We start from the raw sequence: 18,514 nt of genomic DNA on the forward strand, positions 1-18,514 counted from the left end.
TTACAATCGCACAAGCAGAGGGAGGAAGGGAGAGAGAAAAAGTCCAGGTCTGTGTTCAAGGCAGGAATTTTATCACAAAGAAACAAAGCAAGAGACCAATTGTTACAGGACTTAAGCACAGAAGAGCATCAACTGAAATATCACAAACCTTGGTTACTACACCTAAATCAAGTCACTACCCAGAAACGGCCCCATAGTCTGGAGTGCTGGGTGAAAGAACCAAAGAGCCAAGGATCCGCTTCACTTTCAGAGGAACCAAAAAGGGAAGTCCAGATTTTCCTGTATCTCTTCTGGTCACCTCTGTACGTTTTCTTCCCCATTTTGCCCGTTAATGTGATGTAGAGCACTAACACCGTAGAAATGTCACACTGCTTATTTTTCAGAGTGCTTTTATACATTTCATGTATATGTAACCAGATTTGAAATGGACAAATCCCTACTAGCCAGAGCAGGGGATATCAATCACGCTCACTGATGACACGAGAACACTGGCGTTGTTGGCACGGCCTGTGTTCAGTGCTCAGCCTGGAAGTCCCTTTCCAAACAGCTGCTGCTCCAAATACAGCTAATAACCGTTTGGTGCTGCCTCACAGACGGAACGACCCGACCCAAGATGCCTGCGTATACAATCCTATTCAATTTAATGTCAATTTACCATACAATGTCGCTAAAAGCAAAAAGTTCTTAGTTTAAGAAATTTGAATTGAGTAAATGTCACAGAGCATTTTTTGTAGACATATTAATTACTGGCGAGACAACACGTATCTTCCCTGTTATAAGTAATATTTGGAAATCAATGAATGTAATCCATCACATCAATAGACTAAAGAAGAAAAATCTTGGGGCGCCTGGGTGGCGCAGTCGGTTAAGCGTCCGACTTCAGCCAGGTCACGATCTCGCAGTCCGGGAGTTCGAGCCCCGCGTCGGGCTCTGGGCTGATGGCTCAGAGCCTGGAGCCTGTTTCCGATTCTGTGTCTCCCTCTCTCTCTCTGCCCCTCCCCCGTTCATGCTCGGTCTCTCTCTGTCCCAAAAGTAAATAAACGTTGAAAAAAAACAAAAAAAAAAAAAAAAAAACTAAAAAAAAAAAAAAAAATAAAGAAGAAAAATCTTGCTATAATCTCAAGAAATTCAAGAAAATACTTGAAAAAAATTAATATTCATTTAGGATTAAAAAGACCTCCGCCAAACTAGGAATTAAAGCAAATTTCATCAGTTCATAACAGGAATCTCAAAAACCTACAGTTAAAATCATACTTAATGGTAAAAGAGAGAGTGGTAATGAGTAATACTCAATACTCATTACTCATACCTAATGGTAAAAGAACATTCACTCCTACGACCAAAAAGGCAAGGATCTTCACTCTTACCACTCCTATTCGTCAACGTATTAGCGGTCCTAGCCAGTGCAAAAAAGCAAGAAAAAGAAATAAAATGCAAACAGATCAGAATAGAAGATGCAAAATTGTCTGTATTCACAGATAAGATGATTGCGTATGTAGAAAATGCCAAATAATTTTTTAAAGAGCTACTAGCACTAAAATAATGTGCTTTGGCAAGCTTGTCGGAAATAAGGTCAATATACAAAATTAATTTCATTTTCATATACTAACAATTAACATCGAGATATTAAAAATAGCATCCAAAAACATGTGCTACTTAGCGATAAATTCAAGAAAATACACATGAGACCTGTTTCTTGACAAGCACAAGACACTGCTAAGAGTAACTGAAGAAAAACTCAATAAATGAGGAAACATGTTATGTTCATGGATCAAAGGATTTAATATTGTTAACATGACTGTTTTCTTCACATAATCTATATCTTCAACTCAATCTAATAAAAATCTCAGCATGTGCTTTTGTAAGAATTGTCAAATCAATTCTAAAATGGAAATGCAAATTCAAAGGATTCAGAAGATCCAAATCAATTTTAAAAAAGAACAAATTTGGAGCGGTCACACGACTTGATTTTAATACTTACTACAAAGCTACACTAATAAAGGAAGTTTAATAGCGATATAAAGAGAGACATCCATAACCCTCGAACAGAATAAAGAGGCCCGAAATACACCCACATATATATGGTCATTTTATGTTCAAAGTGCCAAAGTAATTGAAAGGATAGATTTTTCAACAAATGATGCTGGAAAAACTTCATCTCTATATAAAAAAATAAATTTCACCTAAACCTCACAGAGTAAGAAAAATTAAGTTTAAACTGATGCAGGCCTAAATGATTCTGAAGTGTTAAAATTTCTGGAAGAAATTATGTTTCTGGAAGAAACGTAAAAGAAAATATTTATGAACTTTGCATAACGACTTCTTCAATTAGGACGTGAAACATATGGAACATAAAAATAAAAATATATAATCCATCAGTTTGTAATCTACTCTGCAAAAGACACATTCAAGAAAACAAAATGGCAATCCACAGAATGGGAGAAAATAGTCAGAATACACACATCTGATAAAGGACTGGTTTCCATATATATAATGAAGCTTTACTTTCAACCATAGGAAGGTAACCCAATGTTTTTAATGTGCGAAAGATTCGACATTTATAAAGGCAGATATGCAACTGTCCAATATGCACATAAAAATAATTGAACACCATTACCTGTCAGGGAAATGCAAATTAAAACCTCAATGAAATACTACTACACAATCACTTGAATAGCTAAAATTAAAAAGAAACTGATTGTAACACATGATTGTAAAAGTATGGACCAAATGGAACTATCATCATACATCTCTGCTGGGGATGTAAAACTGTACAATTTCAAAACTATTTGGGAGATAATATTTGTAAAATGAATAGATACTCATCATATGATCCTATAATTCTGCTCTTAGATATTTTCTCACAAGAAAAAAAAAAACATATCCAAAAACTTGTACATTGATGTTCACAGCACCTTTATCAACAATCTCCACATGGAAAACACCTGAATACTCATCAGTAGGCGAACAGGTAAAACAGCCATAGGAGATCCATAGAATGGGATATCACCCCGCAGTAAAAAAGGAACAAGCTACTAATACATCCAACAACATGAATACATCTCAAAAACATTCTGAGTGAAAGAAGCCAAATGCAAAACAATATCTTCCATAAGGACTCCTTTTTTTGCGAAACTCTGGGAAAAAACAAATCTAGTCTACACTGACAGAAAAGAGATCAGTCGTCTAGCCCTAGTCAAAATGAGGATTGACTGAGAACATTTTGAGGCGATGGAAATGTGATAGTGGTTACATGGGGTATGTGTGTGTCAAAACTCATCAAACCATACAATCAAATTGTGTGCATTTCATTATATCCCAACTGTACCTCAATAACATTGATTTTTGAAACAGACTGGTTCCTACCTGGACTTGAGGGTGGAACATAAGCTTCTCGGTAGTTACGCAGAGTTTATAGTTGGGCTGGAAAGGACCTACATTCTAGCTGCACTAAGTATCCTTAATTTGCCCAACTGCACATGAACCAGGTTATCCTCGAAGACCATTTGTTGCTGTCAAAATACTGTCTTGTGCCCATTCTGACTGGCAGAACCTGGTCTTGTGGGTAATTCAATATTGGGAAGACATATCAAAGATGCCATGGCCACAGGCTAATGCAGAGACCTACCTCCCCGTCCTTAATCTTTTGGATCTTGGTCATGGGAAGACAGCATAAGGTAGAGGGAGCCTTCACTTCACTTCAGCGTGTCTTGGGCCCACAGATAACCATGGGAGAAAGTCTAAGGGAAGAAAAGTACCCAGCATAGATGCCAGATCACCAGCAAATCAAGGATGTCTATGGAACCTGAGACAGAGAGAATAAATGTGGTCTAAAAAATCAAGACTGCAAGTAGCCTTGGGGATGAAATATGCCAAGTATGGCTTCTTCTGCAGTATATAGGATAAAGCTCTAGAACAGTGTTTCCCAAAGAGTGCGACAAATACCAGTGGTGGCACGTGTCCCTCAGAAATGATTCTAAGGGTTCTTGAACCGACTTGGAGTGGTCAGCAAACACGATTTAAATAACATTGAATCACATGATATTTTCTCTCTAGTTCTCTCAGTGTTTCTGTATTATCAAAAAGCCTCATTTGGGGCCAGTATGTCTATAACATCACATTCTTCTCTCTTTTAAACAAAAAGAAATACAAAATACCTAACTGAAATACAGTAGCTGTACTACAGTACATAGTTATCTTTTGCTTACACTAAGTAAACTGGCTTCTCATTTGTGGTAGTGATGCCAAGTTTCCACATCAAATAAATGTCCTTCAGTAAAAAAGGGGGACAGTGAATTTATACAAAAAAAAAAAACGGGTTAAAAATACTACAGTAGAATATCGATATAGTGATACAGGAACACCTGAGGCTGCATAACAGTACCTTAACATGTTGCTTTGTAAGGAAGACTATATACCTGCGTGTAGATATAAACACATCAGTAAGTACTGAATTATTACCAAATTGATAAATATGAAAGAAAATCCACTACAGAACATTTTCATGTCATAAATTGGCTTGTGGTTTTAATGACTTGCCCCTTAATATCCCCCAAAGTTGCAGATTCCACATTGCTGATAAAAGACGAGATTCAGATTTTCTGTCTTGTAAATTAGGAGAAAACACCATGAAATTGGGGAAAAGGCAGGAATATATGTGCACAATAATGAAGAGTTACATTCCATTCTACCTCCATCTTCTTGCTCATGAGTGCTTGCTCTCGAGTGCAGGCAGGCAGGCAAAGAAGATACGCAGAAGGTGCCCATGAAAAAAGATTTTGTCTCCATAGAAGTCAGCAATCTACTATTTTTAGTTTTGCTCTCTTTTCTCTTTTTTTCTTGGTATACATTTTAATTTCTTTCCTTTACAAGAATCCATACAAATGGACATTTTACTTTAGGTCCATTAATCACTTCTGAAAATACAACTCACATGGACAAACGTCACAATTGTTATGCTGTTGTCAGTGTTTTGACAGTCTTGTGCAATTAAAAAAAAAAATCAACCTCAGCTGTGCTCTAGAGAATATTACCAGTCAAATAAGGAGGGAACTGTAAAACAGATTTTCTTATTTAAAGAAACATCCAACAGTTTGATTTCTACCAGGCTTCTAATTTCCTGATAGTAAAATTACATTTGGGATGAACAAAGATAAATGCCTTACCTTTTGGAAGGTGCAGTGTTATGTTGTTGCAAAAATCTGTGAAGCAGCATTCAGTTTTGGTAACATTGTTGGAACTATGACAGAAGACTTGAGCATTCAACTCTGGGAGAGAGACACAGGACTTGATCACCTGTTCTTTCCCATTGGTTAGCATAACCGAGGCCCAGCATGCTCCTTCAGTTTGGCAGGTAAAGTTTGAAGAGTCACACAAAAGACATACACACTTCAATCCTGGAAGTGTAAGGCAGAAAGCTTGAAGATTCAGAAAACATCATGCAAATTTATTTCATAATACTTGAGTACAAGAGTTCAATCTTAATGAAAATTGAGGTAGGGTTTAAATGAACAGCATTGGGCAAACACATGCTCCCACTGTTAGTACCTCTCAGTCATGTGTTTTATTAAATAGGAGGCCCAAATCATCCTTTATTATTACTTGTATTTTTGTGAATTTATTCAGTTGCGACTATATTTTAAAATCATTTTACTGTCCACGGTCTAAATCCCACCTTCTTAAACCCAACTGGCTTATTCCTAAGTCAATAGCTCCTGTGAAATGCTAGGATACTGTAACACAGAAACCCAGGGGGACTGTCCAGCATCTCTTGTAAAGTGTGGTCAGAGAGCTGTGTAACCAAACATCCACTGTGCTCTGTTCATTTACCCTTTCTCCTTTAAACATTCAAGTACATGTGCAAAACACAAACCTAACCATAGAAATCTACCACTCTTGGGGCACCTGGGTGGCTCAGTCGGTTGAGCATCCGACTTCAGCTCAGGTCATGATCTCACCAGTCCCAAGTACAAGCCCCACGTCAGGCTCTGTGCTGACAGCTCACAGCCTGGAGCCTGCTTTGGATTCTGTGTCTCCCTCTCTCTCTGTCCCTCCCATGCTCATGCTCTCTCTCTCTCTGTCTCTCAATAATAAATAAACATTAAAAAAAATTAAAAAAAAAAGAAATCTACCACTCTAAAAATAATAGTGTGATCCTTTACATTTATATTTGATGATATTTTAATATTATTGCTATTGCCACAGTACCTTTAAGGCACTGATGAGCCATTATACTTCCCCTCTTGGCTAAGAAATACATGTCAAAAGAAGAGTCATTTGAACACAGACCATGACTTCAGGCACTTCTCTTTAATGAACACACCTATTCCAGAAAACATAACACATCAACAGTAGAATTTAACATATCTACATAAATAAAATTTCAAAACTGAGACTCTGCTAAATTAATCTGTTCACTGCACAAGTTTCCTCACTCTTCCCCACTTACTACACACACACACACACACACACACACACACACACATACACACACATCCACCTCTCACATACACATTTACTCCCATGTTCAAAGTGGTGCCATATTTTTCTGTCCTGATGTAAAGTATCTCTCACCATGAAGTTCAGTGGTTGTGACAATTTATTCAAATTTTATTTAATTACACTGTTTTTAAATAGTACAATACTAAATAAGGCTTTTGTATTATTACTCTAATGAGCTTTTTGTTAAATTATAACTGTTCCCCACAATTATCTGAATGTAACAAATTTTATAATAAAATCATTTTTACTGAAACTAAAGACCTTAAATTGCTAATTGCTGAAATTGTAGCTAATTTCCTAACTGCACAGTATTTGATACATAAATGACAATTTTTATCCTCAACTTCAAACACCAATATAAAAACAAATATGGATAATATTCCTTCATAACTGGGTGTGTAAGAAAGAACAAATTACATACTGAAAAGCAAAAATTATCTCTTCTTTGGTACTCTTTCTTGATTGGCAAGATACCCTCTCTATAAACATTTTTATTACTATGGGCTAAAAGAAATACAGTCATAATACAATTTTGTTACCAACGTTGCACCAAGCACATAGTTCACTCCTCCATTTATTCCAGGGGTGACTAGTATAAATAAATACACAATTGACCCTTGAACAACATGGGTTTGAACTGCACGGGTGCATTTATACATGGATTTCTTTTCAATAAATGCAGTACAGTACTGGGGCGCCTGGGTAGCTCAGTCAGTTGAGTATCCAATTCTTGATGTTGGCTCAGGTCATAATCTCATGGTTCATGAGTTTGAGCCCCTCATTAAGCTCTGCACTGACAGTGAGGAGCCTGGTTGGGATTCTCTCTCTCCTTCTCTCTCTGTCCCTCCCCCATTCATGCTTGCTCTCTCTCTCAAAATATATAAACTAAATTAAAAAAAATTATTTTTAAAATGCAGTACAGTACTATAAGTGTAGTTTCTCTTCCTAATGATTTTTTTTTAATTTTTAAATGTTTATTCATTTATTTTAAGAGAGAGTCATGTGGATGAGAATGGGGAAGGGCAGAGAGAAGAGAGTGAATCCTGAGCAGGCTCCACTCCATCAGCCTGGAGCCCGATGCAGGGCTTGAACTCACGAACCACGAGATCATGACTTGAGCCGAAATCAAGGGTAAGATACTTAACCGACTGAGCCACCTGGGCATCCTCACCTAATGACTTTCTTAACATTTTATTTTCTGTAGTTTCTTTACTGTAAGAATATGGTATATAATATATATCATAAAGAAAATATGTGTTAATTGTTAATGCTATTGGTAAGGCTTCCAGTCAACAGTAGGCTATTAGTAGTTAAGTTTTTGGAGACTCAAAAGTTAAGCAGATTTTGAACTGTGTGAGGGGTTGATGCCCCTAACATCCATGTTGTTCAGTGGTCAACTATACTCATTTGTTGATATTTATGTGCTACAGTCGAACCTTATAATCCACACTGATTAGGATTCAGTAGAGCTAGATATATAAAATCCAGGTGATTTGAAAAATATTTTAAGTCACTTTCCTTACATAAAAGACAGTTCATATAATGGCTATCCATCCACCTAGGTGTCTTCTGACGGTGGAATCTCTCTAGTACCTCTATGACTGATCTGCCAAAGGCCTTCAAATCCCAGTTATACTAGTTTTGAATTTTGGTCATCACTTGACCCCTCTGTGCCTCCATTTCCTTATATGAAAGAGGAGGAGAAGAAGAATATACCTCCTCATACTGTTGTTGTGAAGAATAAATTGATCTAGGTAAAGCTCTTAGAACAATGCCTGGCACACAGGAAGCATTATGGAAACATTTAGTGACCATGCTTTCTCCTACTAGAGGAGGTAAAGCTAGTTGTATTATGTAACAATTGGAATACATTCATAATCCATAAAGGAATGGCTGAATGAACTAGGGTGTACAGACCGTTTAAAAGGCATCACAAAAAAAACGCATCCCTTTCTACTCTGTGGAGTGAGTTGAATGCTCTCCTTCTCTTAACGTCCCAGGCTAGAACCTAGACAGCCACACAGCAGGATGGTGTCTGGCCATGGTCCAGATACAGAACTCAGGAAAAGAAGGTCTCAGTCCTACCTCGGTCACTAACTTGCTCATTGACTTTAGAGAAGACATTTAACCTTCAGGGCCTCAGTGTCTTCTTCTGAAAACGGAAAATGAACCCGGGTCAGGGCCATGGATCCCAAAACCTTGAAATATCATAGAGTGCCACCATTTTATGACTCTAAGATTTTGTACTTGATGGAAATTTAGAATTATAAAATATAGAAAACGCTGACGTTGAAGAAACTTAATCCACTGTGGTCATTCTTCACCCTCATATTTTAAGGGGCTGAAGTTGGGAAGAAGAACTCTCCTGACACCCAGTCTCAAACCAGTTGTTACTAGAGTCCTCATCAAAGTCTCCATGAACTTTCTATTTCCAAGAGAAGCCTAGCCTGGAAATCCAGGCAACTAACTATGGAATATGGGTCCACCGGGTGAAGACAACCATAAAGCACTCAACAACTAAGCATACATTAGTTTCACGTGTGTTTATCATTACGTATAATTCCCAGTGACAGTGTGGGAGTTAGTTGTCACCATCTCCATTTTATAGAGAATGAAATGAGGCTCAAAAAGATCAAGTGACTGAATTAATGTAGCAGTTATCAGACTACTCAAGCGATGTTGTTTCTGCCCTACCAAAGCTGACACATTTTTTTAAAAAGACAGGTACACAAACCATTTTGCTACCTCACTGGTTTCTAGCAATTGAATCAAACACAATTCTAATACAGCAGAAAGAAATTAATAATTAACACTTGACCATTGAGGTGTTGATCTGTACTGTCCTAATTACCTTTTAAAATACAGTTGATATTTTTAAAACAAATTCTACCCACTTATTTTCTGAGGAGACAAGCAGTTAAATAAAAGTCAGTCATCATGTGCTTTGCATCTACAGAAATAACCTTACCTTTCAGGTCGTCTAAGTTTTGTATTAAAGCACAAACATTTAAGTACCTAAACTGCTACTTTTTCTTAGAAATACTACTAGCTCCTTATAAAAATGATTAGATACTAGCTCTTATCGAGGAAGAATGTGGATACTCCCTGGATGTTTAATAAGCTATAAAAATTTCCTTCAGTTTTAATTAAAAGGTACCAATTAGAAGATTAATTCCGACCTAGGTGATAGAGTTACAACATAGTAAATGCCACCTTACTTTAAGTGGCGCATGATGGAAAACATCGACAAAACAGAATTTGCTGATAATGGCTTCAAACATCTGTTAAATATTCTCATTTATTCCAGGTCAACTGGCAGTACTATAGCACTGATGGAACACAAACAGCAAACTAAAAGAAACCTAAGACGTATATCTAACATGCAACATATTCAGTCTTGCATTTTTCATTTCCCACCAAACCACTCTATGGTCACATTTGGTATATAATTAAATTATATTTATATCAACCACCCTCAACATAGAACCCTTGTGCTGCCAATTGAAACATAAGCTGCCCTTAGTGATTAGACTTATGCTTTCATATTTTGTTTTTTAAAAGACTGATGTTAATTGAGTCAATTATACTAGAATATTCCATGACAGGATAAATCTGGCTGTTAGCAGACAGCAGTCCAGCCTTATGTTTCTTTATTTTATACTTTCCCATTATAATGTACTTGAGTCATATGGAAAGGGATAGCAAATGAAGTTGAAGAAGGAGGTAATTACCCGTAATAAGGAGGTCCATTAGAGTTTTCCCCACAAGAAAGATTGCACTTTTCTTGTGTCTCCTCCCACCCCTTTAATAAGCCCCCTTTCCCCCTTTTTGCCAATTAGTCTGTAAAAGCCAAGACATCTGTTACTCACAAGACATCTGTTACCCACATAAAACCCTAGGATGTGCACATTCCTAATCAACCAGAAAATAAATTTTCATCCATCTTTACATGTGATGGCAAACACACCCTGATGTCCAGAAGTGTAAAAACCATCAGACTATAGAAAAAAAACCCAAATTTATCAATTTGTATCTATGTGCTATTCTTGTTAAAAGGCCAAGTATTTGTTTGGGAAATATTAGCTATTTTAAAGGGGATACTGTTTTCAAAAAGTCGGTTGCCTATATTTTGGGTCTATATGCTAAAATATCTATTGACTGATGCCTTACACATATTTCTGACACATACCCTTTCCTCTTCTCCAGACATTAGTTGATTCAATTTCCCTAATTTTGAGCAAGCTATTGAAGACAATTTTTTTTTTTTAATTCAGAAAACTGTCTCAAATTTGACCGGTCGAATATGTAATCTTTTCATCATTTGCAGGCTTCTGAGTTAACAAAGGAACAAGTCAAGCTCGTCCATATGCTGAATCTGAAAAGAAAACCAGGACGACTAGTACTAGTGAACGTGAAGGGAAGCCAGACAGGGTCAAAGGAAATCAGGCAAAGACCTATCTTCCCTTCTATTCCTTCTCAACATTGATTTTCTTCTCATTTGGTCATTTCAAATAATTTATCTTTCTTCACGGTAAGGAAAAATATAATAGAGAAAGAAAGCTGCCTTCATAAAATATGGGAAATCTGAATACAAACTTTTTGACCAGATGAGTTTTCAACAGACATTCAACTTGTAGAAATTCTACTTGCCAGGCTGTATCAAAGGACAGTCAGAACCCCTAACATATGAGAATACACCCGGCACAAAGGAAACTGTTCCTTTGCGCAAAGTGGCAATTATGTCCCCTGTTCAGGAAGGCCTCATCCTTATAGCTGAGAAGGAATGGAACAACTCTAACAGGAGGGATTCTATCCAGGAGAATGGTTTTCACTCTCAGCTGCGGGGCTGTAATCAGGAAGAGCCCAACACATTTTGAATTACAGAAGTAGCCATTTTGAATGTCCGCAGTCCACAAGCAACACTAAATAAACCTCAGGTTTCAGCTCACAAACCTCAGGTTCGACCACAAACCACCAAACACAACTTCTCCCCATCTTAGATTCCTCACCTGAGAGATGATAAGGTCAGGAAGCAGATTAGGAGATTTCTAAAGATCCCACCCACTTTACAGTGCTTTTCTGCTCTAGGCCCGCGTCGCCATTCTCAATATAAGTAACTACGGCGTTATCTTAGCTAAAAAGAGAGAGCACCCAAAGGATTGGCTTAAACCCCCAAATTCACACACGGGTTGTTCAGTGGATAGGAGGGTCCTACTAGTTCATAAACTGACAAAATGTCTCCAGTCGGTATTAAAGATGATTTATCCTGTCCTATCTCATACAATGATCCAATGCCTTAACCAACATAGGCATAAGATTTTTCAGAAGTGAAGAGAAAGTTCACAGCCGGTCTGAATTGGGCTAGACACCCAGAGTCTTATCTAATCCCTCAATTAGATGGACACAGGATCACAGAAATGGCATGCGAGACCGAAGGCTATTCAATAACACCAAACTATGGCAATCTGACTCTACTAAATGGAAATGAAAACATTTTCCAATAACGTTTAAATGGCTGATAAAAAGAGCAAAGTTTAAAGTTGGTCAGGATTATATTAACTTATTTACCTACCGCCTCAAAATTGTGACCATATACAGAAAAGATATGCACTATGGCATAATGTCAAATGCTTTTAGGGCAACTTAAAAATTTTTTAACAGAGAAAAATGATCAGGTTAACCTTTTTGCTTCTCAGCATAGTATTAAATGTGAAGCTCACTTTTCAAAGGAGGGCTTTTCCAAAACTACCATTAAGAACATTAGCCCCGAAGCTCCTACAGCATGGTGTATATATATACATATATATATATATATATATATATATATATATATATGTATATATATATGTGTGTGTATATATATATAAATATATATATGTATATATATGTGTGTGTGTATATATATACATATATATGTGTATATATGTATGTGTATATATATGTATATATATATATATATATATATGGCAAACATAAAGGGGCACAACCTAATCTAAAAGGGGGATGACAAAATTATTTGTGTGGATTTTCTTAAAATGTCCCCCATGAAAGCATGAAAATGCAGAATTCTGAGCCGGGAAGAGGACAGCCTTTTCCTTCCTGCCTTGGGAAGTCAAGGCAGTAGTTTGCAGCAGGTTGGCAGGGGCAGAGTTGCATGAGGACTGCTTTTGGCAATAGTGTGACGTCTCTTAGAGTAAATCCTTGTTTCCTTAGGGAGGGCACATTTCCTGCAGTCCTCTGGCCAGCTTTAGATTTCGTAGCCATGTACGTAAGAAAAGGACCTCATTTGGGGTCTCCCGTATCAGAGCAATCATGTCAAAGAAGAAGAGTGTTCTTGATCGCAAGACACGTATCCTCTGCCACCCTCCCATGGAATTCTCACTTAATTTGAGAAGTTAGATGCTTAGGCTGGCAGCTCAAATGGTGCCTCATCAAACTCTCCTCTCAATCTGGGTTTTTGTTGTTGTTGTTGCCTTGTAGTTAAGAAAATAGGTATGCTCAATGGATTGCAATTATATTTAGAGTAAAACAAAATCCATAGTCATGATTGTGACCTTATAGGTTAGTAGGTCTGGGTTGTTCCCACTTCTTGAACCTCCTTTCTTTTAACTCAGCCCTTCAGACATACGGGTCTCCTTTTCATAGTTCTAGAAAATAAGTTCTTCCCCACTTCATGGTTTTTGCTCTCACGGTTCCCTTTGCTGTAGTATTCTTCCTCTCCTTCTAATTCTTCAGTGTCAGCTCAAATGTCACCACCTCAGGGAAATCTTCACAGTCTCCTTTTTGACAAGTGATCTGCTCCCCATCCTTTCTGGTATATACTGAAATCTGTAGTTAGCCTATTCATTGTATCAGCCTTACTAGAAAGAACACTCTGTGAAGGCAAGGATCTTTCCTGCCTCATCTACCATCACATCCCTAACACCTACAATAGGGTATGCAGATGATAAAAAACAAGAAACATGTATTAAATTGGTAAGTATGAAAAACTACACAGATGAATGCTAAATGGCCAAACATATAAAAAGACTCACAACCATGTAACTATTCTCATTGTGGTATGTTATCTTCCAGTCTTTCTTTTTTTAATGTTTTATTTACTTTTGAGAGAGATAGAGAGACAGACTGCCAGTGGGGGAGGGGCAGAGAGAGAGGGAGACACAGAATCTGAAGCAGGCTCCAGGTCCTGAGCTGTCAGCACAGAGTCTGACACGGGGCTCGAACCCACAAACCGTGAGATCATGACCTGAGCCGAATCGGACGCTTAACCAACTGCTCCACCCAGGTGCCCCTGTTCCATATAGGTTTCCATAGTTGAATTCTACCTATAAACACAATTTTAAGTGCTGCTCTTTTAGTCTATTAGCATTATATCATGAGCTTTTTATAATATCTTGTTTATAGTCACTTAACAGCATTCATAGACCTACCATTAGTGTAACTGGATGACATCCAGCATTTTCTTGCTTTTAGACATTTCAGTTGTTTCCCATTTTTGCAATTAAATAACACCTTACTGAATATGTTTGTGGATTAATCTTTAACCAAATTTGTTTTCTTAGGCTAGAGTCCCAGAAGTGGAATTTCAACATCAGACCTTCTCAATAGACACTGACAAATAGCTTTCCAGAAAAATTTTATCAATTAAGATTTCCATTGGCCTTATATGAAAGTACCCATTTCACATACACTTGTCAGCATTAGATATTCTCACTAAAACCTTAATAAAATGATAGATGGAGGTTGCAACTTATTTTAGTTTGCATTTCCCCACTAATGGGGTTGAACTTTTTTTTTTTCAAATATTTCCTCTGAAGTTCCTCTTGGGTGAATTTTTTGTCCATGTCATTTAACTCTCTGTTAAATCTGAAATTTCTTCCCAATTTGAAAGAGCTCTTTATAAAGATAGAAACCCTTTGCCATAGGTATTACATGTAACTTTTCCCACTTTCATATTTATTTGCTTCCTCCTAATGTAACATCTTCATTGCTTTTGAAAAAAAAATGATACTTGCACCTTGTCAAAAAGGAGTCAAGCAATATACATAATATAAAGAAGTAAAATAAAATAAATCACCCCTAATCCCATATCTACAAAATGACTAGTGTTATCATCCTCTCCAACTATCTTTCTATGGAGTTTTACTTATGGAGATCAAAAAAACTAATGCAACAGATGGAAATCATATCAACCAATCTTTTACTCAGCACTTTCTTCATTTGCCCTCAAGCTCAGGAAATACTCCATCATTGTGTGTGTGTGTGTGTGTGTGTGTGTGTGTGTGTTTTTATTCACTTAACCTCTATATGTATGCAGTTTGTGATTTATGTAATTTGCTTATGGTATTAGATAATAAATAGATATAATAAATAAATCTCTTTGACAGGAATAATGGGATTACTTTATGGTAAATTTCTAGATGTTAATTTTTAAATTATTATTTAAAGAATATCGTATTAACCATGGTTCTTCGGAGAAACAGAACAAGTAGGATGTATATGTATATTTACATGTATGTATACATAGCATTGTAAAATATATACATGGGGGGAGAGACAGACACAGAGAGAGAGACACTTATTCCAAAATTTGCCGGGTAGACTGCAGGGAAGAGCTGATATTGGAGATCAAGTCTGAAGACCTTTTGGAGGCAGAATTGCCTCTTCTTCTGGGGACTTCAGTTTGTTTTCTCTTAAGGCCTCCAACGAATTTGATGAGTTCCACCCGATTATGGAGGGCAATCTGCTTTATGGAAAGTCTAGTGCTTTATTTCATTTTATTTTATTTTATTTTATTTTATTTTATTTTATTTTATTTTATTTTATTTTATTCTTCCAAGATTTTGTTTAAATTCAAGTTAGTTAACATATAGTGTAGTACTGGTTTCAGGAGTAGAATTTTAATGATTCCTCACTTACATATAATACCCAATGCTCATCACACCAAGTGCCCTCCTTAATGCCCATCACCCATTTAGCCCATCCCCCCCCCCCAACCTCTCCAGCAACCCTCCCTTTGTTCTCTATAGTTAAGAGGCTCTTGTGGCTTGCCTCCCTCTCTGTTCTTAACTTCTTTCATTTTTCCTTCTCTTCCCTTATGCTTATCTGTTTTGTTTCTTTTTTTTTAATTTTTTAATGTTCATTTTTGAGAGAGGCAGAGAGAGAGAGGGAGACAGAATTTGAAGTAGGCTCCAGGCTCTAAGTCTGACTTGGGGCTCGACCTCATAGACTGTGAGATCATGACCTGCGCTGAAGTCGGATGCTAACAAACTGAGCCACCCAGGTGCCCCCTGTTTTGTTTCTTAAACTCCACATATGAGTGAAATGATATGGTATTTGTCTTTCTCTGACTTATTTCGTTTAGGGTAATACACTCTAGTTCCATCCACATCATTGCAAATGGCAAGATTTCATTGGTTATGATGGCTGAGTAATGAAAATATTACATACATAATGGAATATATATCACAACTTCTTTACACATTCATCAGTCAATTGACATTTGGGCTCTTTCCATAATTTGGCTACTGTTGATAGTGCTGTTATAAACACTGGGGTGCATGTACCCCTTCAAATATGCATTTTTGTATCCTTTGGATAAATACCCATCAGTGCAATTACTGGGTTGGAGGGTAGTTCTATTTTTAATTTTTTTGAGGAATCTCCACACTATTCTCCAGAGTGGCTGTACCAGTTTGCATCCCCACCAACAGTACAAGAGGGCTCCCCTTTCTCCACATCCTCACCAAAATCTGTTGTTTCCTGAGTTATTAATTGTAGCCATCCTGACATGTGTGAGGTGGTATCTCATTGTGGTTTTGATTTGTATTTCCCTGATGATGAGTGATGTTGAACACGTTTTTCATGTTGTCTGTTAACCATTTATATGTCTTTTTTGGAGAAATGTCTTTCCATGTCTTCTGCCCATTTCTTCACTGGATTATTTATTTTTTGGATGTTGAGTTTGATAAATTCCTTATAGATTTCGAACACTACCCCTTTATCTAATATGTCATTTGCAAATATCTTCTCCCATTCCGTAAGTAGCCTTTTAGTTTGTTGATCGTTCCCTTAAGAATATAAAAAGAGACAAAGAGTTTCTAAGACCAGCAAAAACTAAAGGACTTCACGAGCACAACCATCTCTGCAAGAAATATTAAAGGGGACCCTTTGAGTGGGAGAGACCAAAAGCAACAAAGACTAGAAAAGAACAAAGGCAATCTCCAGGAATAGCAACTTTATAGGTAATACAATGGCACTAAATTTGTATCTATCAATAATTACTCAGAATGTAAATGTATCAACCAAAAGACATAGGGCATCAGAATGGATTTAAAAAAACAGGACCCATTGATATGTTGCTTACAAGAGACTCATTTTAGGGGAGCCTGGGTGGCTCAGTAGGTTAAGTGTCTAACTTCGGCTCAGGTAATGATCTCGTAGTTCATGAGTTTGAGCCCTGCATCGGGCTGTGTGCTGACAGCCCACAGCCTAGAGCCTGCTTAAGATTCTGTGTCTCCCTCTCTCCCTGCCCCTTCCCCACTTGCATTCTGTATCTCTCTCTCAAAAATAAATAATAAATAAACATTTTAAAAATGTTTACAAGAGACTCATTTTAGACCCAAAGATACCTCCAGATTGAAAGTGAGGGGTGAGGGGGTGGAGAACCATTTATCATGCTAATGGACCTCAAAAGAAATCTGGAGTAGCCATGTTAGTATCAGACAAACTAGACTGTAAACCAAAGACTGTAATAAGAGATGAAGAAGGACACCATATCATAATAAAAGGGTCCATCCAACCAGAAGATCTAACAATTATATTTATGTCCCCAACTGGAGAGCAAATATATAAACTTACTGATAACAAACTTAAAGAATCTAATTTACAATATACAATAATAGTACAATAACAGCAAGAGACTTTAACACCCCACTTACAACAATAGACAGATCATCTATGCAGAAGATCAACAGGGAAACAATAGCTTTTAATGACACAATGGACCAGATGGACTTAACAGATACATTCAGAGCATTTTATCCTAAAGCAACAGAATACATTCTTTTCAAGTTCACATGAGACATTCTCCAGAACAGATCACATATTGGGTCACAAATCAGGCTTCAACCACTACAAAAAGATTGAGATCATACCAGGCATATTTTCAGACCACAACGCTATGAAATGAAGTCAACCACAAGAAAAAATTTGGAAAGACCACAAATACATGGAGGTTAAAGAACATCCTACTAAAGAATGAATGGGTGGGGCCCCTGGGTGGCTCAGTTGGCTAAGCATCTGACTTCGACTCAGGTCATGATCTCGCAGTTTGTGAGTTCGAGCCCCACATCAGGCTCTGAGCCAATGGCTCAGAGCCTGGAGCCTGCTTCGGATTCTGTGTCTCCCTCTCTTTCTGTACCACTCCTCCCCTCTCAAAAATAAATAAACATTTTTAAAAAAAATTTTTAAAAGAATGAATAGGTTAAATACATGGAAGCAAATGAAAATGAAAAGATGACAACCGAAAACCTTTGGTATGCAGCAAAGGTGATAAGAGGGAAGTAATAGCAGTACAGGCCTTCCTCAGAAGGCAATAAAAGACAGACTTAAATACACAACCTAACTTTACACCTAACGGAGCTGGAAAAGGAAGAACAAATAGAGCCTAAAACCAGCAGAATAAGGAAAATAATAAAGAATAGAGCAGATATAAGTGATATAGAAATTAAACAAAAAAACAAAAAACAGTAGAACAGTTCAACAAAACAAGGAAAATCTACTGCTTTAAATGTTAATCTTATTGAAAAAATGCCTGATAACAGCATCCACACTGGTGTTTGCCTATACATGCAGATACTATGGCGCAGCCAAGTTGACATATAAAATTTACTTTCCCAAGTATTTATTATACGTCAAATTCCATGGTAAGAGCTAAGAAGGTAGGAAGGAAGAAAAGAGAAAAGACCATTCCCTAAAGGAATTGTAGAGTTAAAGGACATCATGATAGTGT

At 37.1% G+C, this 18,514-nt stretch overlaps 1 protein-coding gene across 2 annotated transcripts in view; it reads right to left on the reverse strand.

Annotated features, from left to right (window-relative positions):
• The window catches only part of ACVR1C (activin A receptor type 1C), an 83,738-nt gene that overhangs the window by 42,698 nt on the left and 22,526 nt on the right, over positions 1–18,514 (reverse strand). For both annotated transcript variants that reach the window (XM_025930837.2, XM_025930819.2), the window contains exon 2: positions 5,166–5,396. In XM_025930837.2, the coding sequence (XP_025786622.2) occupies positions 5,166–5,396 (231 nt within the window). The remainder of the gene's footprint in view (positions 1–5,165; positions 5,397–18,514) is intronic.

Source organism: Puma concolor, chromosome C1 (genome assembly GCF_028749965.1).
Source record: "Puma concolor isolate L17-30 chromosome C1, mPumCon1.1.hap2, whole genome shotgun sequence".
NCBI lineage: Eukaryota > Metazoa > Chordata > Mammalia > Carnivora > Felidae > Puma > Puma concolor.